General features: G+C 38.8%; 1 protein-coding gene across 1 annotated transcript in view; it reads right to left on the reverse strand.

Moving 5' to 3' along the window:
* Window positions 1-692: 692 nt before the first annotated feature.
* The window catches only part of LOC145270218 (uncharacterized), a 115,754-nt gene continuing 91,915 nt past the window's right edge, over window positions 693-24,531 (reverse strand). The window contains exon 6 of the mRNA XM_080125850.1: window positions 693-5,789. Coding sequence (XP_079981976.1) covers window positions 4,816-5,789 — 974 coding nt within the window. The 3' untranslated portion in view covers window positions 693-4,815. The remainder of the gene's footprint in view (window positions 5,790-24,531) is intronic.

The following is a 24,531-nucleotide window of genomic DNA, read 5'->3' on the forward strand; positions in this document are numbered from 1 at the left end:
CTAGCTATGACTAGCAAAGACCAGATGTGGGGGCAACCCCACATGCCTGACCTTTAACCAGCTCCCATTTCCCACCTCTCGAGAGCTGGTCCCCTTTTTCCCTTCCCTCCTCACATTAAAAATCGGTCTTGTGCCTAATTTGCTCGGTGGGGGAGCAAATAAATACCGTCTGTTCTGCAGATGCTGCACTTAAGATAATTTGTCCTAGTCAATGGAGGGGAACCCCTCTATCCTAGGAAACTTATTATTTTTGGTCCCAACCAGAGTGCCCCTTTTGCCTTTTTTGAGGGGAGCTGGTTTAACCTCACATTAAAAATGACCTTGTGTCACATTTTGCTTTGGTGGGAAAGCAAATAAATATTCTCTCTTCTACCAAAACTACTAGCAAAAAAGACAAATAAAGTTTGTTTTATTAATATAGAATGAAATTCCATTGCATTTGTCTTATTTTCTATGAGGCAACAACAACTATGGAAGGCAGTAATTACTGGAGATAAGTTACAAGACTCAGCATTCCTATCATGTCACGGTTAATCACTTAAAGAAAGCCAGAGGATGAGTTGGCCGAAACCTGTTGAAACAACAATTACAAAGATAACAGTCCACAAAAATGAAACAACAGATTCATTTGCAAATAAAAAAAAATTACATGCGATACAAAGTAAGTAAAAATATGAAAAAAAAAAAAAAAATTCAAGGATATTCTCATTTATTATATTTAAATACAATATTGAAAAGACACATCATTTGTGGTCTCTTGGTCTTGGATTCCAGGACATTTGTGCTGTTGTTAAAAAAAGGGACCCCAGTAATAAAAAGAGCAAAGGGCGGCCATTATCATTCTCTCATGATCGAAGAGAACCTTTTTTGAGCCAATCTACATTTAAGCCTTCTTTAAATATTCCTGTTCATCCACGAAATACTTGGCACGTTCCTTAGAAGATTGTAACATTAGGGGCAGCCAAACCAGCTGTCAATATTTCCCTGCTTTTTATTGAAACTAACCGAGAGCTCTTCTTAGTATCCTCGTTGTTCCCTTAGGTGCAATTGTCTGGATCTCTTTTGTACTTGGTTCACCAAGAATATTAGTTAGGAAGGACTTCAGGTTCTTCTTCATAAGCCCTGTGTTACCTATAATAACTGGTATGATTGATATCTCCTTAAGATTCCAGTTTCTTTTCATATCATACATGAGACCTTGGTATTTGGTCTGTTTCTCCCTTTCGGCTCTGTTCAGACTGCCAGCACTAGAGACACTCACATCAACCAAAGTTGCAACACTCTCTGACTTATTCCCTATAAATATGTCAGGTTTTACAGCAGCATTTTCAAGATAGGTGACTGTAAGGATTACATGGTCGTAATGTATGGTATATAAGTCATTTCCAACTGTTCTTTTAGGCTGATGTTCCCAAGATTTGCTGCTACATTGGATGTTTATTTTTTTTTACAGATGGTTCGATGGAGGTACTTACATACTCCATCATGTCTCGTTGTGTAGTAACCATCCCCTGACCCTAACCTTGCAACTTAATATGAGATGACTCACACTTTCCAATTCTGTGTGGAAGAATCTGCATCTGTTGTCATTACTGCCATTTTCTTCAATCCCTGGTCTTGAGCAGCCACTATCCGTTTTAATTTTTGCACGTGTTTGTGTTTGTTTAAATGGTGAACCTGTGAAAAAACTGAATCATTTTTCTCGTTTCATTTTACTTCAGAAATAAAGGGACACTTTTCTGGGATTAACACTTGAACTCTTTAGATATTCGAATGTTCCATTAAAGTTCTTTATCTTTCAAACACTGAGTTAGTAAAAAATTGAGAACATGATTTTCTTCTCAATGGAGTATTTTCATTTGTAGTATGTCTTTCATTTTGGTCTCTTGGTCTTACTGGAATGCAGGACAAGAATTTATTTAGTCTGGTGGAGTATCTTTTTTAGACCATAAATACTATGTAATTTTGAATATGTAGTTGAGGTTTTTCTGACAAATCCATGTACAGAGAGATTTTCGACATTCAAGTATAATTTCTAATATATTTTCCAATTTGCTCCAGTAGGCTTTCAAGTTCTCATCAGTAAACCACAGAGCACTATGGCAGATTATGCATGCAGATAGCATCCCACCAAAGCAGCTGAATCTGATTAAAGCCTATTATCTCTACATCCACAGTAAAAAAAATTGAGAACAAAATTTTTTTTCTTCTCGATGGAGCATTTTCGTATGTTGTAATATATCTTTCAGTTTAGTCACTTGGTCTTATTGGATTCCAGGACAAGAATTTATCTAGTCTGGTGGAGTATCCAGCTTCGTGCTATTACTTGAGGTAGCATCACTTGGAGAAATTGCACCATTCCTCGTAAAAGCTAATGCGGGTTAGCCATAGAGAGGAGATCTTATTTGGGCAGCAAATGCTATGTGATTTTGAATATTTGGTTAGGGTTTACTTTTTTTTATTTAACTTCAGTAAGTTTTAAGAGATCAAGGGGCTCCTTACTGGAGCTAAAACTTGATTTTGTTATGATTTAGATTTATATCTGAGGGCTCTTTTAAGAATAGATGCTGTTCCCTTTATGGCTGCTATTTGTATTTCGTTACAGCTTGGTCTTCCAGAGATTGCTTCTAAGTATTTCTGGTTTGATGGCCTTGTATCTGCCTGCCAGTATATCTTTGTCATAGGACACTGTCACTTTTCTGTTTGATGTTATCAGTGGTGGTCCATGTTCCCAGATGTTTGACAACGTGTCTAGTTGCATCTCTCCACAGATCTTCCAGTGTAAGTATCTACATACTTTGTTGTGGCAGGCAGACATTGGATTCCAGGATAAGAATTTATCTTATGTGGTGGAGTATCTTATTTAGGCCATGAATCATTTTGAATATTTCGTTAGGGTTTACTTGTAAAAAAATGTATCATTATGTCAAGTTTTCCTGACAAACCCTTGTAGAGAGAGATTTTCAACATTCAAGGATAATTTCTAATAGATTTTCAAATTTGCTCCAGTAGGCTTTCAAGTTCTCTTCAGTAGACTATGGAGCACTTTGGCAGATTATGCATGCAGATAGCATCCCACTAATGCTGCTTATTCTCTCCATCTGCACTAAGGTTAGTGCCTATAGTCAAGAATCCCAGCTCTTTTAAATTATGCCATTGACTGGATAACCTCCACTGCACTAGAAAATATCCCTGATATCACAGACCTCGACTATGCAGACTTCGTCATTCTTGGCGATGACTTTGTCCACATCCAAGAAGCACAATGCAGTCAACTGCTGCAAATATTGATATGAAAATCAACACCCAGAAAATGAAAGTACTGATTGTGGAATTCCTTCCAGTTGAAAAACAACCCATCACTCTCAACGGGGACACCCACGAAGAGGTTGACCAGTTCAAATACCTTGCCTCCATAATTAGTGCAATAGGCCATAAAGAGGAAGAAATCCTTAACCGCATCAACAACGCTTGTCTTGTCTTCGACTGCCTTTACACCCATCTATGGTCCTGACACAAAATCACTTTGAGAACGAAGATCAGGATCTACCATACTCTTGTTCGTATTATGGTTGTGAAACCTGGCTTATGATGGTCTCTGATCAGTGCAAACTTGAGGTGTTTGATCTGAATCTGCTGACATCATTTTGTCCTGAACACTGTGGTCCACATACACTGCAAGACATCTTCTCTGACAAAAATCCTCCTCATGAGGCATCTATGCTGGTTTGGCCATGCCCTTCATCATCGACTGGGCAATGTCATCTGCCCCCGCTGCAAGGCTGGAAGAAACATTGCAGTGGACAGCTGAAGACTTGGATAAAGACTCCGAGTTGATTCTGGGTCCTCTATGGTCTATGACGCTGGAACCATGAATGGCTCATGCTCATGGCTGCTGCAGCATCGGATTGTCAGCCACGGTCAGCCTCAATTCAATATGTGACTAACGCAATTGGTGGAGCCGGCTCAACCGATCAATAATGATAACTAAAACAAATACAAGTACAGTAGCCATTCAAGTTTTCTCCAATAGGCTTTCAAGTTCTCATAAGTAGGCATTCAAGTTCGCTCTAGTAGATTTTCAAGTTCTCTTCAGTAGATTTTCAGGTTCTCTCAAGTTGCTTTCAAACTCTATCTAGTGGGAATTCAAGTTCTGTCTGGTAGGCTTTCAAATTTCCCCATATGAGTTTTGGCTGTTTCATTTTAAACGAGAATTTATTGAGCATTATTAAGTGGTTTTTCTCTTTTTTGTTTTATTCTATTTTTAATTCAGTCGAAGTTCTCAGAAATCAAGGGGCCCCCTTCCTGGGGCTAACACTTGAACTCTATATGCGATACATAGATATTCGAATGTTCCATTTAAGTTCTTTATCTCTCAAACACTGAATTAGTAAAGAAATTGAGAACATAATTTTCCTCTCCCTAATTAACCATTTTCATACGTTGCAGTAGATATTTTGTTTTGGTCTCTTGGTCTTAATGGATTCCAGGACAAGAATTTATCTAGTCTGGTGGAGTATCCAGCTTTGTGAAGTTACTTGAGGTAACATAACCTGGAGAAGGTGCACCAAGCTAATGTGAGTTAGCGATAGTGAAGAGATCTTCCTTGAGCAGCGAATACTATGTGATTTTGAATATTTCGTTAGGGTTTACTTTTAGAGAAAACTATTCTCATGCCAGGTTGTTCTGGAAAACCCCTGTACAGAGAGACCTTAGACACTCGAGGACAATGTCTAGTAGGCATTCAAGTTCTTGTTTCATTTTAAATGAACATTTATTAAGCATTATTATGTACACTGACTTCAACTAGGTTTGCTACTTTGTCCCTGTTGCGTGTGTTCGCATATGCCGTTTTACGCTACCAGCATCGGAAAATGCTAAGTCACAAACCTCACAAGAATATGGTTTTTCTCCTGTATGCGTTTGACTATGTTTTTGCAAATGAGAACGTTGCGAAAATGATGAGTCACAGACTTCGCAAATAAAAGGTTTTTCTCCAGTATGTGTAAGGTGGTGTCGTTTCAGATGCGCATTTATCGAGAATGATGCTCCACATTCATGACAAGAAAAAGGTTTCTCATTTTCTGTTTTATTTTTTGTATCTGCATGTGTTCGTAAGTGTTTAGTTAAATGCTGAACTTGTGAAAAAGCTGAACCACAAGTTTCACAACTGTATGGCTTTTCTCCAGTATGAATTAGTATGTGTCGCTTAAGGTGCGAACTCGATGAAAATTCTGATGCACAAACTAAACAAGAATATGGTTTCTCTCCAGTGTGTGATCGTAAGTGCTGCCTTAAGCTTGACGTGGCAGAAAAAGTAGCACCACACACTTCACAGGAATATGGTTTCTCTCCAGTGTGTATTCGGATATGTTTTTTAAGGTCAGGATTTCTTTTAAATTTAGCATCACATACTTCGCAGTGAAAAGTTTTTTCTTCTGTATGTGTTTGATTATGACTTGTTAAGGAAGATCGGCTTGAAAATGCAGACCCACATATTTCACAAGAATATGGTTTCTCACCAGTGTGTGTTCGCTTGTGAAGTTTTAATGAAAAACTGCGTGAATACGAAGACCCACATATTTGACAGCAATAAGGTTTTTCGCCTGTGTGTACTCGTAGGTGAGTGTTTAGGGAAGACTTATGTGCGAATGAAGACCGACAGACTTTACAAGGAAATTTCTTTTCCTCTGAATCAATCAGTTTTTCTTCAGTTTTCACCTGCACATTTGTTTCTGAATCAGAATCGTTTACGCAAGGTTGATCTTTTGCAAATTTTTCCATGTTTTCTTTTCAGAGGAATATTGTGATGGCTTCTTTCAGGAAATATTTATGCATTGTTTTTCATTCAATTTGTAATATACTGTACCCTATAAATGAAAAACAGAAATATCATTAAAATAAAATCTTGTTTGTTTAATAAAAACCTAGAAGCATTGTATCATTATACTATACATATATGTACATTATTTTTTAAACATAATTATCCACTGACACATGTTTCGTCATCTATGACTCATCAGAGTGGCTGAATCTAGCTAGATTCGAAATTGGGACCCCACGTTAATGAGCCTAAACCCCTAACCACTCATCCATCTCGCATGACTTGAATTCATTCAAAACATATCACAAAAACAAAAACAAACAACATCTAAGTAAATCGCGATATATCCAAACAGTCATGTGAGATGGGTCAGGAGTAAGGGGTCTAGGTTCATTACCGTGGGGTCCTGATTTCGAATCTCGCTAGATTCAGACACTCTGATGAGTCGTAGATGACGAAACACATGTCATATTTGAAAAATAATATATATGCCGCTCTCCATGTGGGGGTACCAAATTGGTTAAAGGGAAAATGATTCCCAACTCGCATTTAGGTAAAAATGCACTTTCATAAATAACTGAATTCATTCAAAACGTATCGCAAAAACAAAAACACACAACATCTATATATATATATATATATATATATATATATATATATATATTGCCTACACCTAAACGTAGATTCCATGAACAAAATTGCCCGCCTGCGGAGTTGTCTTCAAGTCCAACATAAACAAGTTCTTGCTGAGCTGCTACACTGAAATCAACAAATTTACTGAATTTCCATTACTAATGATTACTATATTGTCCTACTGTACACTCTTTAACCCTTATCCTCGAGTGGCCTCTGCGCCTTGATTAGTAGTGATGCCTATGTAAAAAAATACATATATATAAAATAAAATTCTATTAAAATTTCCTACTCTACAATAGCATAGCCGATAATAGCATTGAACAAAAAAATCAAATTATTTCAGACCACTCCTTTCCCCTTAAAACAAAAAAACAGCTATTTTAAAAATGGAGGAAAAAAAAATTTTATAGGTGTAAAAGAAAAAAAGGGGGGTTGGTGGCAGGAAGGCTCGAACCCAGAGCCTTGAGCCAATTCCACATCTTTTTTTTTGTTGGACGACTTCACTCTTTTTTTGCGCCAATCTCGACATGTCTGCTCTTTCTTTCTTTTCTATTTCAGGTGCTACTATTGACCTTAGCTACAGAGTTTGACATACCTTTGAACTCTTTTTGCACTAACCCACCTTCACAGCAAAATCATAATTTTCAACATGCTGGTGTAACATCTTAGATAGACAAAATATCAGATTAACGGGAATATCTCAATGAACATCTTCTTATGGCCGTATTGTCATTTTCTCATTGACGACTATCAATTCGTGGCGGTGATGTTCACATATGTTTGTGAGAGTGACAAGAGTCTTGAAGATGATGAAGGTAGTAGCCAGCCATCGGAAGTTGACAACAATCAATAGAGAGCCTTAGTCGAAGCCAACAACACCCACCATAAGTAAACTGTGCATATGAACTGATTAAAAATTAAAAATAAACGAAGATGAATGTACAAAATGTATAACGATATTAAAAAAACATTTTGACCCATTTTTAACCCCTTAAAAACTATTTTACCTAAAGATCTATAAAAGAATGGTCCATAAAAATCCAATCATTTGAGGCCCCGAGCGTCGCTCTGTGACTTTGTTTTGGAAAGGGAGATAATAAAATTTTAGCAAATTTTTTGTTTTTATAAAAACAGAATTATTGACATCTGGAGATATAACTCAGTTGTAGAGCAATGGACTACAGATAGAATTATCTTGTGTTCAATCCCGGGTGTATCTTATCATTTTAAGTTTTTTTTATTAATGAGATTTACGAGAAAATAGGTACCATGAGATTTACGAGAAAAGAGGTACCATTTAAAATTGTCGTGAACCTTTCTTTTTCTTTTGCATATTTTAAAATTAAACATTAATCAGAAATGACATTTCCAGGGCATTTATCGTCAAGCCCAAATATCAGCCAACATGACATTGTAAACAAACACGGATGAAATTTGATGCATGACATTATTTTAAAAAAATTTTTGTGAATTAGTTCACCAAGTACATTATTCCTCATAATATATAATATTGGTTCGATAATACATATGCAGTATGTATTATCGAATGTATATATGCATAAATTAAAAATATTATGTTTAAGCATATTGTACGACCAGGCAATGTTGAGTGTATACCTAGTCTATAAATATAAATTTAAAATGTGTGTATGTATGTTCACTTTTCGTGTATGTTCAAGAAAGGCTTTTTTCCAAGAAGCGATCGGTCGACTCACTTCTTAAAACTTTTTATATCATGCCTAAATGATAATATCTACGAGTTAACAACTGGGGTCGCCTTTCTATTTAATTTGCCCGGCTTTCAAAAGATAAATATTCAAGATTTTTCGATCGCTGCATGTGCATTAAGCTTTTTCGTATAAAAAAAGAAGCGAACAGACTCACAGTAAATATAACAGTCCTGCACTCAAAGTTGACGTCAATAAGTTGTCAAAAACGGGCACCTGCCATTAAACATTGCACTTTTTTTTTCACACTTTATTATTTTTCAACTGTGCGTCAAGGCTTCAGTTTTTTAAAAAAAAAAAACACCCGGCCAACGATTTTTTTCATTTACCCAAAAACACACACACCTCCAAACACCCGGGCAACACCGGGTACCCCCCGCTAGTATATATATAAGTAAAAATTCATAGTTTCACTATAATATTCATTTGGTAATATCTATGATGAGAATAACGCATTTCTTTGAAACTTTTTTAAACAATAAATTAATGTAAAATATATTTTTACAGCCTTTAATTTTTTTCTTCCATAACAAGCTCTATTTCCTCTCTTGGTTGTTGTAATCTGTTTTATTTGGTGGGGATTACTTTATAAATATTTATAATTTACTTTAAGTTTGAAGAACATATTAGATTCTAAACTTAATTTTTACTTAATATATATATATATATATATATATATATACATATATATATATATATACATATATATAGTTGCCTGTCTAGCCACACTGATGAGCTGTGAAACTGCGAAACAGTATTGTATGTGGACGACTATAATGCTCCTCATCTTGAGTTGAGCATATTGAGAAGTGATACACGAATTACTATTAGCGTATAAAGCGATGCTCTTTGTATAAACAAATCGAGCTTAGGTATTTCGGACGATGTCAAAACATTGTTAAACTCATGACTCGCTCAGCAGCCCCCGATAGCATAATGGTTAGGAGCCTTGACTGTCGTACAGAGGGTCGGGTTTCAATCCTGGCTTGAGGTAGTTGCCTGTTTAGCTGCACTGATGAGCTGTGGATGACTATATATATATATATATAGATGAGCTGTGGATGACTATATATATATATATATATATATATATATATATATATATATATATATATATATACATACATATATATATATTATATTACCATTTTATCTGTTTAGTTACACATGTTTCCCCTACCAAATCGTATCGACGATCGAGTAACTTTGTCAGACTAGGACAGAAGTCTGACGAAGTTACTGGATCGAACGGTAATAAAATATTATAAAAAAATATATATTTGCTCTGTAATAGTATTGTGCACCTTCAAGGTTTTACTATTTACCAGTTCTGCTATATATATGCAGAGAGAGAGAGAGAGAGAGAGAGAGAGAGAGAGAGACAGGGTGTAGAGATGAAAAAGTAACAAACCAAAATTATATGTTCATCAACGTTACATCATTATTTCAAAACTTCCTCAGGATGACTGATGCAAAGAAAGAAAATACCAGTACAATATTTAAAAATTGTACTGGTATTTTCTTTCTTTAAATCATTAAGCCTGAGGAAGGAATGTATGGGTTTAGGGTGCGTTTGTCGAGTTAATTATACGATTAGTATTATTAGAGTTAGGTACAAAAAAGTTTCTATAAATATTTTGGTTATCGGTATTTAGGGCTTGATTGAAGAAATCCCATTAAATAAGGGACAGCCCAAAGAGGGGGGACCAGAGATTGGAGCTCAGACGAGCACTTGCCATGGAAATAATGATAAAACAAAGACAGGCTTGCAATGTCTCTTCATTTCTCTGGCAGTAGTAGTAGTATTTGCTATCTATGGATTAAGCATTTATTTATCATAAGTCTAGGTCATTGGTTGCCCAACTAGGGTATTAAATATTTACAAACTTTTATTTATTATTATTTTTTTACAAAATATATGCCTACAAAAACGAATTAATCTATAAATATAAAAGCGAAAATGTATGTATGTGTGTTCGCTTTTTCTGTGTGTCTACAAAAGACTTCTTTCAGAGAAGTGGTTGATCGGTTTACAACTTTTTAAAACTTTTTATATCACATATAAATGGTAATATCTCACAGTTAACAACGAAGCTCGCCTGTCTATTTAATTTGTTCGATTTCGGGAAGATAAATATTCAATATTTGTCGCTTGCCACATGTGGGTTAGTCTTTTTCCTATAACATATTGGGGGCGAGGAAAAAAGCGTTCAGCAGTAAATGAAATCCCGCAGTCAAACTGACCTCATTAACTCATTAAAACGAGCACCTGCTAAATCCAAGTAATTAAATAAAGTCAAACGTGTTTCCGTAAGCATGTCGCGGTGGGGCAATGGTTAACGTCGCACTTTTTTTTTTTTCACAACTTTGCCTCAACGGTTCGGGTTCGAGCCTCATACTTACTTTTTCTTTTTTAACCCCCCCCCCCGCAAACACCCGGGCAACGCCAGGTACCCCTCACTAGTTATATTATATATGAAAAAGAAACCCAACATTTTTTCTTTTTATTTTCATAAAAATTCTGAGTCCGGTAACATGCACGCAGAAAATATAAAAATATGTTTTTGTAAACCGCTCGTGAAAAATTACTGACAGCATTATTAGTGTCCTAAATTATAAGATGAAAAAAAAAATGAACGAATCTCTTCATAAAAGAGAGTTGTCTCCCTCAGAACATTGTAAAACACTGCCGACCAATAAGTCTTTCTCTGTTAAAAAGAAAATACAACCATCTTTTGGCAAATGTGTTGTTTAGCGGCGTAAATTATTTGACAGACAAAAAATTAAGGTACTCATGCACTTATTGATCCGTGCTGAAATAATAACGTTATTATTTAGAAAGCCATTCTTAACATGAGGACGGGAGGGTGTTGTGTACTTATTCTGTACTGTCACCTAACAATTTAATAAAAACAGACATTGTAAAACTTTAATTAAACTTGAAAATACTATATAAAAAACAGTGCGGATTATTAAGTGCACTAGCATCAAAATTAACTATTTTTATATAGAACACATTATTAGACCATAAGGTTGAAATAAAATCCGGAAAAACTTTTTTCATGTACAACAATTGAGGTCGCCATGTTATTTTTATTATTTTTTAAAAACTTTTTTCATGTACAACAATTGAGGTCGCCATGTTATTTTTATTATTTTTTAAAAACTTTTTTCATGTACAACAATTGAGGTCGCCATGTTATTTTTATTATTTTTTAAAAACTTTTTTCATGTACAACAATTGAGGTCGCCATGTCATTTTTATTATTTTTTTTAAAACTTTTTTCATGTACAACAATTGAGGTCGCCATGTTATTTTTATTATTTTTTAAAAAACTTTTTTCATGTACAACAATTGAGGTCGCCATGTTATTTTTATTATTTTTTAAAAACTTTTTTCATGTACAACAATTGAGGTCGCCATGTTATTTTTAAAATTTGGCCTTTTTTAAGTTTTGATAGATTGGCCTTTTTTACGCTCTTTCATGAAGTGTTTCTGGCTGCCATGTTTTTTGTAATATAAAAAAAGGCCAAATTTGACAAATTTTAAAAGCAATACAGCCACGTCGAATAAAAATAATAAAAATTAATTTTTTGGTGCCGTGCTATTTTTTAAATCGTATTTCCACGTTTAAATAAAGTTTCATATGTTTTGTTATGTTTTTTTTTTTTCAATTGTAAGTACAGAATAGGTGCAAAACACCCTCCCCTTCCCATGTTAAGAATGGCTTTAAAAATAATAACGTTATTATTTCAGCACGGATCACTCTCTGCATGAGTACCATTTTTTTCTGTTTTTCTTTTTTTTTTTTTTTCATTTTTTATTGTCAGCTTCTGGGTCTAATAATGTGTTTTATATAAAAATAAAGGTAAATTTTCAGATTAGGTCCACCTCCACAATTTTCTTTTAAATATCCCAATAAGCTTTAGGGAAAAAACGTTTTCAAGAATTGAAATTTTTATTTTTGAATAAAAAATTATTAAACCAAAAATAGTTTTCTCGTTAAGTAGTTTTGGCTCGTTAAGGTAAGGCTCAGATTCCCAACGTCCGCCTGACGACTTTGAAAGGTTTTCGACTATGCTGAATACGAAAACCGCATTAAAATTTTGCAGAAATAAGTAGTTATCGAGATATAAAAAAGTTGTATTATGTATCTTTGACGGCCATCTTTTTTACGCGCGTGCACGTGCACCATAAGCAAATCTACTTATCTATGACTGACACTGCACTGCACGCGCGTGAAAAAAGATGGCCGCCAAAGAATACAATGCATAATATCTTTTATATCTCGATAACTAATTATTTCTGATAAATTTCAATGCGATTTTCGTATTCAGCATAGTCGAAAACCTATAAAAGTTGTCATTTAAAAGAAAATTGTGGAGGTGGAGGTGGACCTAATCTAAAAAAATTACCAAAATAAAGTTTTTTTTTCATTTTTGTTTGTCAAATATTTTACGCCGTTAAACTACACATTTACCCACTTGGGGGGGGCGGTGATACAAATGATACTTACTTTATTTAGTATCTGATTTCGACTGAGAGGCTGTTACGTGAAAGGGTCAAAATTAATTTCAAAATGGCGACTAGAAAGCAGGTTCGCAGTAAATGCAAAAAGTTAGAAACTAAAATGACGCACGATCACTTGGATGATTACGGCTGAAATAATGGCTATAGTTAACTCAAATAATAATAATAATAATAATAACATTATAATCGGTTAACGTACTTCTTAATTTTCTGCGGAGCGCTATCGGAAGCGGTGACAAGGCAAATCAGTTCCTTCGCTTTTATTGTTCTTCTGTGTTTTTAATGCGAAGCGATTTATTGAAATAAAATATAAGAAAAGGACATTATTGAAAAATATACAAAAAATTAACAAAATTATGAAAAGATAAACATAACACAATTAGTCTTTATTTGTACAAAATAACAAAAAAAAAAATTAAGTTTCTTTTTTCATTTTGAAATTTTATAAAGAAATATATGTTTAAAAATAAAAGTTTCGGGTTTATTTTACTATACGCATAGATTGGAAAAGTTCTAAAAAAACAAATATATGAAATCTGCTGGGTCTTTCAGCCTCACTTTCTCACTTCGAGCTGAAACTTTTTTTAGGTAGGGACTAGTCTCACTCTCTTTCCCATAAAACCAACCATGTCTACCGCGTCTTCTTCTTCCTCTCCCACCCCCTGTATATTGACAGCAAACAGAACAGACTTTCTGTCTTTTGGGGGTGAGTGCATTACGAGAATTACTACTATACCCCCCCCCCCCTCATCATATGATGATCACATATGAAACTGTAGTGGACTGGTGGATATATTATATATATCCTCCAGTCGTACAAAATATGAGAAATGATTTGAATTGGTGATGAAATTTTGGGTGCGTCACCAAAATCCGTTTTTCATGGTAACAAAAAGGAAAGAAAAAAAGGTGGAAAAGCATTTATGGCAAATTTCTCGGGAAAGAATAACTAGTGGAAATGAACAAAAGAAATACAGACCCGAATAATTTTAAAATGATCCAAGTTTATTAAAACAAAAAGTTATCGATTGCCTTTATTTCCCAAGGCTGGGTTGAAAAAAAAAAACCCTTAAGAAACATTTAAAATACATATAAAAAAAAAATTTTAAAAAAGCGTCAATCCTTACTTGCAAGAAAGGCTGAAAGAAAAAAAACATATAAAAAACGGAAAACAGTTCTTTTTTTAAAATTCAGTTCTTTTAACGAAATGTTCAATCTTTCTTCCACAAGATGATTTTTTTCCTTTTCCAAAAGGAATCACAAAACAAAAAGTTTCTTTGACCTTAAATGGGAGAAAGAATCAAAATAATTTTTCCTTTGAGAAGGCTCAGATACCATAAAATTCAAAGGAAAGAAACAGAAAACCATAAAGCCGCTTTGGTAGGCTTTATGTGTACAAATAGAATGATTCACGAGTTAAACTTTGGTATTAAAGGAATTTTTTTTTTTGTGAAGGAAACTTTGGTTGAATAATCCTTCCCGGTGGTCACATGTGCCGATAATCTGCTCGTCTCGTCGGCGAAATTAATTTTGTTCTTTTACAATAAAGAACTCTTCAAATAAGGCGATTCCTTTCGTTAATCCTTTGATTAATTTACCAGTTGTAAAACTCTTGTTTGCCTTTTAATAACTGGTACTAATTTTCCAGTTGTAAGAAACTAGTTGTCTTTTAATGACCGGGAATACATGTACGTTAAAAGTTTAGTACCTCCCAAAGGAGTTCTAAACAAACGTCTTTCTCTAAAGGAGAAAATTTAGGAAAATTAATTTTAACGTCAAGACCCTTCTTGACGGAGAACGAAATTAGCCTACTTCTTCTTAGGCCAGCTAGGTTCAAACTGACGAAAAAGGGCAAAAGGCCCATAGTCGTCCTCCTCCTCCCCCTTCCAGAGGGTAGGAGAGGGGCTGGCTGCTAGAAAGCGAACTATACGTAAGCTGCTGATGATGATAATAGAAGTGACCTGCCGGTCAAGGAATGCGTTCCTTGACCCAAATGCGGAGATGCTGAATGGGTATAAATAAAAAAATAAATAAAAATTATTTCTCTATTAAAAATTTCCACATTGGGAAAGGAAAAATGAATTGCTTTTAGGAAGGAACGAACAATGCGTTTACTTGAATTAAATGAACTAGGATTTATTTCGTGAAGAAACAAGTGAAAGAAAAGGGTACAACACGTGTTCATGTCCGCGTTCGTCTCTCGCTGTTTACTGGTGAGGAGGGAAGTCTGTTGTAGTATAGAGAGAGAGAGAGAGAGAGAGAGAGAAAAAGTCAATCGAGGCCATGGAGAGAGAAAGCATATAAAGTGTACATACTGTGTTAGCTCGTGCCCCATACATAGTAGCAGGGGATGTGACGCACGCGAGCACGCGCCTCCCAAAAGGGAGGCGGCTGGTTTGCCAAACTTCTCAGCTCGAGAGCTGGTCCGAAAAAGGGGTTGGAAACAGCTTGTCTCTTCCTTTTATAGTTGTTTCCGGTGGTCTTTTGCGCATGTGTGGATTTCCTTTGAAAGGGAAGTGACGTTTTCCATGTGTGTGTACATGTGCGTACGTTAGCGTGTGTGTGTATACACATGAATGTGAGTGTATGTACGCGAACGTGAATATATGTATGTGTGTGGACGTGCGCGTGTATGTTTGTGTATGTGTATGTATATGACAAGTAATATAGCTTGAGATGTGAACGCATGTTTTTGTGTGAGACTAGAAAAGGCTCGCGCAAAACACTCAGGTGGAGGGTCTTTTGTGGCTTGTGCTTCTTCGTGGCAGAACAATCATTGTGTCTTTGTCAGGAATAGTTCCAACACTTACGGTGCCTTCATCTGCAATGCGATTAAGTCGTCATCTTCACCCACACTGGGTGTCCGTTCACCCAGCGTCTCATTGATGGTCATGAATCTCTCACTACCCCTGTCTGAAAGCGTGTCAGAGCAGGCCATTAGAGGGCCTGGTCCTACTATAGGCCACAGGTCTCTCACATGGCGTGGCATTCCATCGACCGATATATTTTGCATACTGGTATTCTCAGTCACACGTCCCACTCCATACTTTGTTGTACATCATCCGTGTGGGGCTTTTACCCACACCCAGTCACCCGTTTTGTAGACAGTTTGCTGTTGATTGTCTATCGGTGTCGTTATTCCGTCAATTCCTTTAAGTCATATGCAGTACCGATGGATGATATTGGCAGGTGCTGTAGCAGAGGACAAGTTATCCTTTGGCGTAATGTTGTACCAATATACTGCCTCTGGTATGGTACACTGTTTCCTGCAATCCTTTTGACACTTCTATAACATCGTTTGATGATGCTGTCACCGAAGGGAACATATGTGCAATGAAATTGAAGTCTGATTCTCCATTCGTCCATGAAGGCTTAAAAGAAGCTGCTCTGAAAGGCAGTGTCATTATCCGTTAGAATTTCCGACAGCGGATTTCGTTCATAGAAAAGAGTCTTTAGTTGACTGGTTATACATTTTGCATCCTGCCGATCGATGTGTCGCCAGATGGCTAACCGAGCGAGGCCGCAGTCAATCAATGTAAAAAAATGGGCCCTATCGTAATGAGTGGTATCCATTGCTATCCTATGCCATGTTTCGTCAACATTTAAAGTCCCCTTTGACCAGTGCATGGATGACGGATTGATCAACTGACACTCTTAGCATTCTTTGATGATGGTTCTCACAGCGGCCTTGGAAACCCCAGGATTAATTCGCCTGACAAAGTAGAGTGTCAGCTTCACACCAGGATGACCGCTTTGTTGGTGAACAATTTTGATCTTGTCCAATCTGACCGAGCTCACAGATGCAGTGCAGATAGGTTGTACAGGTTTGGTCTTCCTCTTAATCGCATCAAGCCACCGCTGAGGCACTCTCATCAATTGGTCCGCCTTGTTTTGGCTAATTTGACGAAGATTACATCAATCGACAGTGCATATTCCTTCACCAGTTTCATTATTGTATGAAGACACCATTAACATCTCACGCGTAGCTTTAGTCCATACCCTGGCTCTGCCGGTAAGGGTATTCGAGACCATTTATGAACACATTTGGAATCAGTGAATAAGTGCAAGGTGGTCATCATCCAGGATTGCCAAGTTCATTTTGTTGGTTCATCTTCATGCTGTGATATAGCTGCAAATGTCATCCGATGGACCATGGGATTTGATTTCTGAGTTACCAATGCTTCTGTCATCTCTAGCAGCTTGTCTGGGTTGGTGGTTAAGAACTTAGGGTACATATTTATGATTGCGTTTTGAACGGATTCATCAGCGCAACTGTATAACTGGGTATTGGCCTGAGAAGTTGGCATGTCCGTTATTCTGGTGAATACTTCCCAGTCAATCCGAAATTTTCTGAATTGTTGAGGGGTCATTTCGAGATGAAGTTGGGGAGGCCTGGCAGCTGGTGCCTTAGCATAGGTGGTCTGGGTAGCGGGTTCCTTGGCTTGTCGAAGGATAGACAGAGCTTCTCCCATTGTTGTGATTCCCAATTCTCTTAGCATGGCTCGATCCATTACTTGAAGGTTTTCTTTCCTCAGTTTTTCCTTCACAAAAGTTGCAGCGTAGCTCTTGGCGGAATCGGCACAATGCCTGCTTTGAGGAAATAGTCTTCCCAATCTTCTGTCTCGAATCCTGTTCGTAGCGCCATGTTGAATTGTGTAGTGGACTTTTGGTCAGCGTTCAAGTTGTGGATAACTTGACAAAGACTAAAGTTAATATTTATTTTATTGTATAAAATAAAATTACACAAATAAAAATGTGGCACAAGGCCGAAAAAGGGGATGGGGGTTAATGTTGACCTAACTAACATAACGTTAACTTAACTAGACTCTTTCACCAAAATACCAGAATCACTCTGTGGACATCCTACTTAAACCCCGAAAGTTACAAATATATATACATGATGTGGGGGGGTTGGGGATAAAAATCTTATTTACAAAATTGGATGAAAAATATACAATGCTAAAAGGTGGTTAGTAAAAAGAACCCCCTCACTACTGATTGTGGCGGATAAAAAGTTTTGCCAGTCGAAAAGATGTGGGTCCCACGAAAACTGACTTTATTCAAACACAACAAAAATGGCCCACATCTCTGGCAAAACAGTTTATCCATCACCTAAGGGGCCGGGATTGGGGGTTATCGAACCAAAAGTGGGGAAAAAAAAAAAAAAAAAAAAAAAAAAAAAAAGGGGGGACGCTGGGACAGGGAAAACCAAAAAGGGGGATTGGGGCGATGATAGCATGCATACTCTAGCTAAGTTAAAAATCGAACAAAAATGCCCAACTAGCCTACTCTAGGAGGTCCGATGCATGTCTATGTTTGATCAAGTCACCCAAAATCCTTAAAAAAACCTAAGCCACTCAAAAAGGAAATTCAAGATTAGCTCCATTCACTTTACACAGTCGCGAAACTTTCACCCACCTGTCGTTGAAATTCACAGAAGTGAGTTTCACCTTCTCCAGCTTAATTCGCATTTTCAATCGATATTTGAAAATGAGGACAAGCTGGGGAGCAGTGAAGGTCTCACCTCCGTAAACCTCCTTCTGTCGCGTCGTCCAAATCACGCCTCTCATAACTGCTAGTAAACACAGAAAAACATAGCGTTCTTCTTTCTTCATGGTCGGTGCCCAGTTGCAGCACGGGGAAACCGACTCCAGCACAAAAAACCGCTCGCTCAGCATGCGAACCGTGAAGCCTTCAACTAACTCACACAACGGTCGAACAATGGCGCAGTGGAAGAAAGCATGATCAAGGTCTTCCTCCCATTCTCCGCATCGGACACAATTGGGTGTCTCCGTAAAACCCGCTGCGTAAAGTCTTTTGCCGACCCAGAGGGCATTTCGTATTACCAGCCAGGTGAGTGATGCCTCGTAATTATCGAAGCAGCTCGACCCAGGCGCCCAAGGCCATATTAAGCGGCGCTCCTCCTTCGTAAAACCGAACTCCTCAATCTTTTCGTCTCGAACGGATCCCCTCACTAAGGCCCGATATAGCGCCTTGCGAGACAACAGCTGGGTGTCAGAGAGGCTTTCTTGGATCCGTAGAAGAAATCTCAAGGCCTGCCGACACTCGCGATAGAAAGGGCACTCGTTTCGGAACAACTTGTGTGCCTCTCCTCTAGCCGAATGCACACTCTCCAAAGCCGGAAAGGCTTTCTTAGTGTCTTCTATCCAGAAGACACCGTTTCCCTCACTTGGTGTACACATTCGATCCAGGTATATCAGCCTAAGAGTGTGTCTACGTATTAGCACACTAGGCATACCCAGACCGCCTTCAGACGGATGCAGGTAACAGACCTCCCGAGTAACCATGGCTTGCTTTCCGCGCCATAAGAATGCAAAAAGAGCACGCACCAGATCAACTAGTGTGGTTTCCGGGAGTGGAAGTACTGATAGACGGTAAAGGATCAGGGGGTAGATATGAGAATTGCATACCTCCGCCCGACCCTTCAAAGACAGATTTCTCAAGGCCCACAAATGAGATGCGACCTTGACCGCTTCCAATACCTCCGACCAATTTTTCTCCAGCTGGAGACCGGGGCCAAACCAGACGCCGAGTAGCTTGCATGGCCCATCAGTCCAACCAAAGGGTCCCTGAAGGGGCATACCCCTCCAGGTACCGATACGTAAGCCAATAGACTTAACGTAGTTAATTATGGCCCCTGTGACCTTGGCATACCGACTTGTTTCTATGTCAACGACTCTAATCTCGGCACTGCTCGTTACAAGCACAGTCACGTCGTCAGCATAGGCGGTATACTTTACCGGGGTAGAGCCACCTGGCAAAGTAATCCCGCGAAGGACCGGATTCACCCGAAGCTGGCGCAAATATGGCTCAAGCGCCAGCACATATAACATTGGGGATAATGGACAACCTTGACGGATCGATCTTGTTAACATGAAGGGTTTCGACCTCACCCCATTCACTTCTACCATAGCACCAGGGTTGGCATACAAGAGGCAAATCCAAGAGCGAAACTGGGGACCAAACCCAGCCGAGCGAAGAACAGCCTCTAGGTAACGATGGTCTACTCTGTCGAATGCTTTGGACTGATCTAAGTTGATCAGCGCGGCTTCTGTGTCGACTTTTTCTACGATCAAGCGTATCGTGTGCAAATTGTCTTGAATCGTCCGACCCTTAACAGAACAAGTCTGTTCGGGACTTATTAGACGGTGTAAGACAATCTGCAGACGATTTGCTAAGATCTTGGCCAAAATCTTTAACTCTGTGTTTAACATCGTTAAGGGCCGGAAATTACCTATCCCATCCCCTCCATTTTTATCTTTGCGTAACAATTTAATGATCCCCCTGGTAAAGTACTGAGGTATGCACCCGTTCCTAAACCAGGAGTTAAAAAGTACGGTCAGCAAAGGGATAAAAATGGGCGACAGCCTCAAATACACCTCGTAGGGCAGACCATCTATCCCAGGGGTCCTGTCTAGCCCGACCTGTTTCAAGGCCTCAATGACTTCTTCCTCTTTTATGCTACCTTCACACCTAGCTGCTTCGGTCGCCTCCAGGCGAGAAAAGTCGGCTAAATAGGTGTCAAACTGTTCAATAGTCAGACCGGCCTCCTTGGTAAAAAGTTCCTGAAAATGAGTCCGAAAACCCTCCAAGATTCCGTCGTTTGAAGTTACGGTTCGTCCGTCCGGCAATGTGACACTGGCGATGTGTCGATCTGCAGAACGTCGAAACTCCTCCGCACGCAATGACGCGGCCATGTTTGTTGCCTCGTTTGGCGCTCTTTTTAATCTAGCCCTAACTAATACTCCCTGGTCCTCCCTGTTATCCAAGGAGTCCAGTTCAGCCTTAACTACAGTATAGCTAGCACTATCCCCCTCCTCCACCGCCCTTTCTAATCTATCTTCTAGCGCCGCTTTCGCTGCTCTAGAACTACGTTTGAGCCGGCGACTAAAATCAGCAGCGAAGGACCTAATGACTTTTTTAAGGTTGCCCCACCACTTATTCCCGATGATAGCCCCCGTCAATTCCCTCTGTATTGTTAGTAGAAGCTGTTCCCGGAAGTCCTTCACATCGAACAACGACGTGTTGAACTTCCAGTAACTAGCCATCCTAGGTTTAACACTATCTAAGTTTACTCGAACCCGGACAAGCCTGTGGTCCGAATAAACTATACTATGAAAACTTGGACAGTCTAAAAGCCCTAAGTCGACTCTCCTAACTAAGAACCGATCGATGTAACTCGAAAGTTGCACCGAATCGGAGCCGCGTCTACCTGTCCAAGTCCATGCTAAATCCCCGGGTTTTTCGTTCCGAAATTTATCGACAAGATCAAACTTGTCGACAAAGTCTCGAAACGCTTTAGCATCCCGGTTCTGATTAGTATCCCTTCTGGTATTAACCCCGCGATCTAATTCGGGATCCAGGACCGCGTTCCAGTCTCCCGCTAAAACTAACCGTCGAGACGAATTCATGAAAGGCTCGATTCGCCGAAAAAAGGAAACTAGCTCAGTACGGTTATTGGGCGCATAAACCCCAATAAAACGAAATGCCACATCCTTTACGGTAACATCTAGAACGAGTAATCTTCCCTCTGGATCTGCATAAATAGGGTCACACGACGCATCAAGAGTGCGCTTAACTAGCCAAGTAACCCCCCTTGCATGGGTATCATAATGTGCTGAATAGAGCTGAAAGTCTCTAAGGAGCACACCCTGATAATCACTAGGAATGAAGTGAGTTTCCTGTATACAACAAATATCCACACCAAGGCGTTGAAGGTCGCGTGCAACTCGAAGTTTACGAGAGGCGTCCCTCAACCCTCGGACATTTAAACTAGCTAATCTTAAGGAAGCCATCTTGAGTTACTTAGGGTTGAGAAACCTAATCAAACATAGACGGTGTCAAGACACCGACAGCTGTCCCCAATGATCCAGTGGTCATCTCAGTGGTGATAGACCCGTCAGGGGACAGACCGCCGATGTCTAGGGGGAAGGTTAGTTTAACTGCCCTATAAAGTGAAGGATGGAGTTTGATGGGGACCCGTCCAACACATCGTTTTCTAATTTCGATTAATTCGTTGTCGTTGAAATAGGCTGCTGGAGGATAAAGGTTGAAAGCAGAGTTTGCTTCCTCCAGCATAGTCCATAGTCCTTTGGCCTCCTCGCGTTTCCTGACAACTGTTAGTATGTGGTTTGTTTTAAAATTTTCAGGGTTAGTAATGTCTTTTTTTTGGTATGATTTGAAAGCGAGGAGGTTTCTGTAATCTTTCCTGCTATGGGACTTCATTATGGTCTCTACTTCTGCCGTGATTTTGCACACATCCTTCCCATTAAAGAAGGGTTGTTGTTTTTTTTTCCTTGATTCAGTCTCTACAGAGGGGCTTCTATGTCTTTTCTTATCTGAGGGGGGAGGAGGGGGCATGTCTGTTTTCATTGGAGAAGGGGGAGGGGTGTTCTTGGGCGTGTTGTTTGGCGAGCAGAATGGTGACGGTTTGGGGGTCTTTTTGGAGGGGGAACCTAGAGATGTCATTTTGGTGTCTCTATGGGGCAGAGAAGCTTTAGTAAGGGGGGGGGGGGCTTTGCGAGGGATTTGCTTTTCTTTTGAGGTCGGTTTTTCAGGGAAAAGGGATTCAGGGAACTCTTTCTCCTCAGATTTTCTCCTTTTCTCATCAAGAGTCTCTTTTAGTTTCAGTAGGGTTTTAAATTTATTGCCCCCTGGGTCTTTACTTGTCCTAATTTCAATTTTCTCTTCTTTAGAGAGGGACTTAGCATAAGTCTTGGGTGGGGATTTTTTTGAAAGAGGGATGAGTGTCCAGTTGTCCTTCTTTTTGGGGGATTGTTTTTCTGAATTAAAAGTCTTTTCAAACTCCTCAGGTGTGATTTCATTTTTCTCTTCTGCTGGTGTCTGGGAATTGTCCTTAGGTTCTACATAACCTATTTTCCGTTCATTTGTAGGGATAACTTTTACGGCTGGCTTCCTTTTGGGGCATGTGTAAGTGAGATGGCCGACTTCCCCACATATCCAACATGCTGGTCTTCTGCCTGCGACCACGATTGGCAGCTTCTCTACTCCAGCCTCCAGGTAGTAAGGTATACGTAAAAATGCTTCTGCATTAAGCAGAATGTCAAAAGTCCATACTCCATTATAATGGTCTTCTTCTATTCCGGTTATGTCCCCAAACTTAAGTAAGAAAGCGGCTAGGTATTCCCCGGGGACAGCACCAGGAACTTCAAAAATGGACACTGTAGTTCTTCGCCTTCCTAAGTATTCCATCCTCAGAACGTACTCGTTGGTAATAATTTCTTTTTTTGTCATTGCTATGCATTCGTCTTCCGTCTTAAAAAGAGCTGCCCATGTGTTATATCCTTTACATTTTGTAATCCGCTCAGCTCTTAAACCTGCTGATGCAATTAATTTGGTGACAACATCTTTCGTTGATCTAATTAATTTTTTGGTTTTGCGGTCTATTACAAATAGAGAAATAGTCCTCTTAGCAAACTCCTGTAACCGCGGTTGTTCCAACTTAATACCCGTTTCTGTTGTAAATTCAACACATTTCTTTGCGTCTTCGACAAATTTAACTACATCAATTTTTACTTTTGGTGGCTTTGTCCATCCACCTAATGCCTCATCTTCCTTCACCTCAACCGTCGGCACACAGCTGGCAGATGCCATGGCCGGCGTATAACAAGAGGAGAGAAAGATAACAGTCCAAAAAAAAATTTAAAAAAAAGAAAAAAAAAGAATCCGGTAATTGAAAAAGTGGTGCCGGGGGAAGAAGAAGATAAGCAATAACAAATTTAACAAGGTGATAACAAAATATTAACAATATAACGTGCAGAATAACAATATACGAACCAACAAATTTTGAGCGATAAAGTCGTAGTCAGACGGAGAGTAAAGTTACTTCTCATGAAAGAGGAGAACTATTTATGGCACAATGGGAGATTCCATTGTGCACACATGGGCCAGTCTATTCCTTGGATTGTGATTGGCTGAATCACCTGATTGGATATGCTTGTACATAAATACAAGCCGTCAGTCCAGCTCAATCTGATGTCTGTCTTGTGCATGAGCTGAACCCTTGGTAAGTGTTGCTGCTATTATTGTTGTTGTTGTGTGTTATTGACTAACACAGTTCTTTTGATTATTCTACACATTTCTTTAATGATGGCATCAAGTTCTGTTCGGTTGATATGTTGGGAGTCCTTTTCTCAACGTAACCAGCAATACCAGTAGCAAGAGAGCTTGCATCGACCCAGACGTCAAGAGTTTTGCCTTCGATGCACCATTTGCCTTGCGCCAGATCTTTTTTTTGGAGTCTGGTTAGAACCTCCTTGATCATGATGTTGAGAAGGGCATAATTTACTTTGTCGTCCCACCCTGTAATGACGTCAGATGCTCTCCTTTTGATAAATGCCACAGCAACATGAAGCCAACCACTCACGGGAACGTGTCCAACCAACTTCTCACAAAGTGAAAATATATTTCGTCGCATGACGACATGAGATATGTCTGGGATCTTGTTCTCTCTTCACCAAGACAGAGCATTATCTTCTCCCCACACCTGCAAACCAAGCACTTGGGCACCATCCTGCAGTTTCTTTGGTTCTTTGCTAAGAAGTCCAAAGTTGCTGAGATGGTCCTTCACATGTGCTGCAGGTGCAACACTTTCGCCCACATATACATTGTCAATATGTTGCCTGCTGTATACGCTTGGCATTTATCAGGATAGCATCAAGAATGGTTTGCATGATGGATGGTACCACATTGCGGGTCAGGCAATACCTCTGTCCTTTGACCATTACTGTTTGGTATGGCCACAGCGATTTGTGCACACTTACTTAAAGGTA

This window comes from Euprymna scolopes, chromosome 46, assembly GCF_053919585.1.
Source record: "Euprymna scolopes isolate OS-2025 chromosome 46, ASM5391958v1, whole genome shotgun sequence".
In the NCBI taxonomy this organism is placed as follows: domain Eukaryota; kingdom Metazoa; phylum Mollusca; class Cephalopoda; order Sepiida; family Sepiolidae; genus Euprymna; species Euprymna scolopes.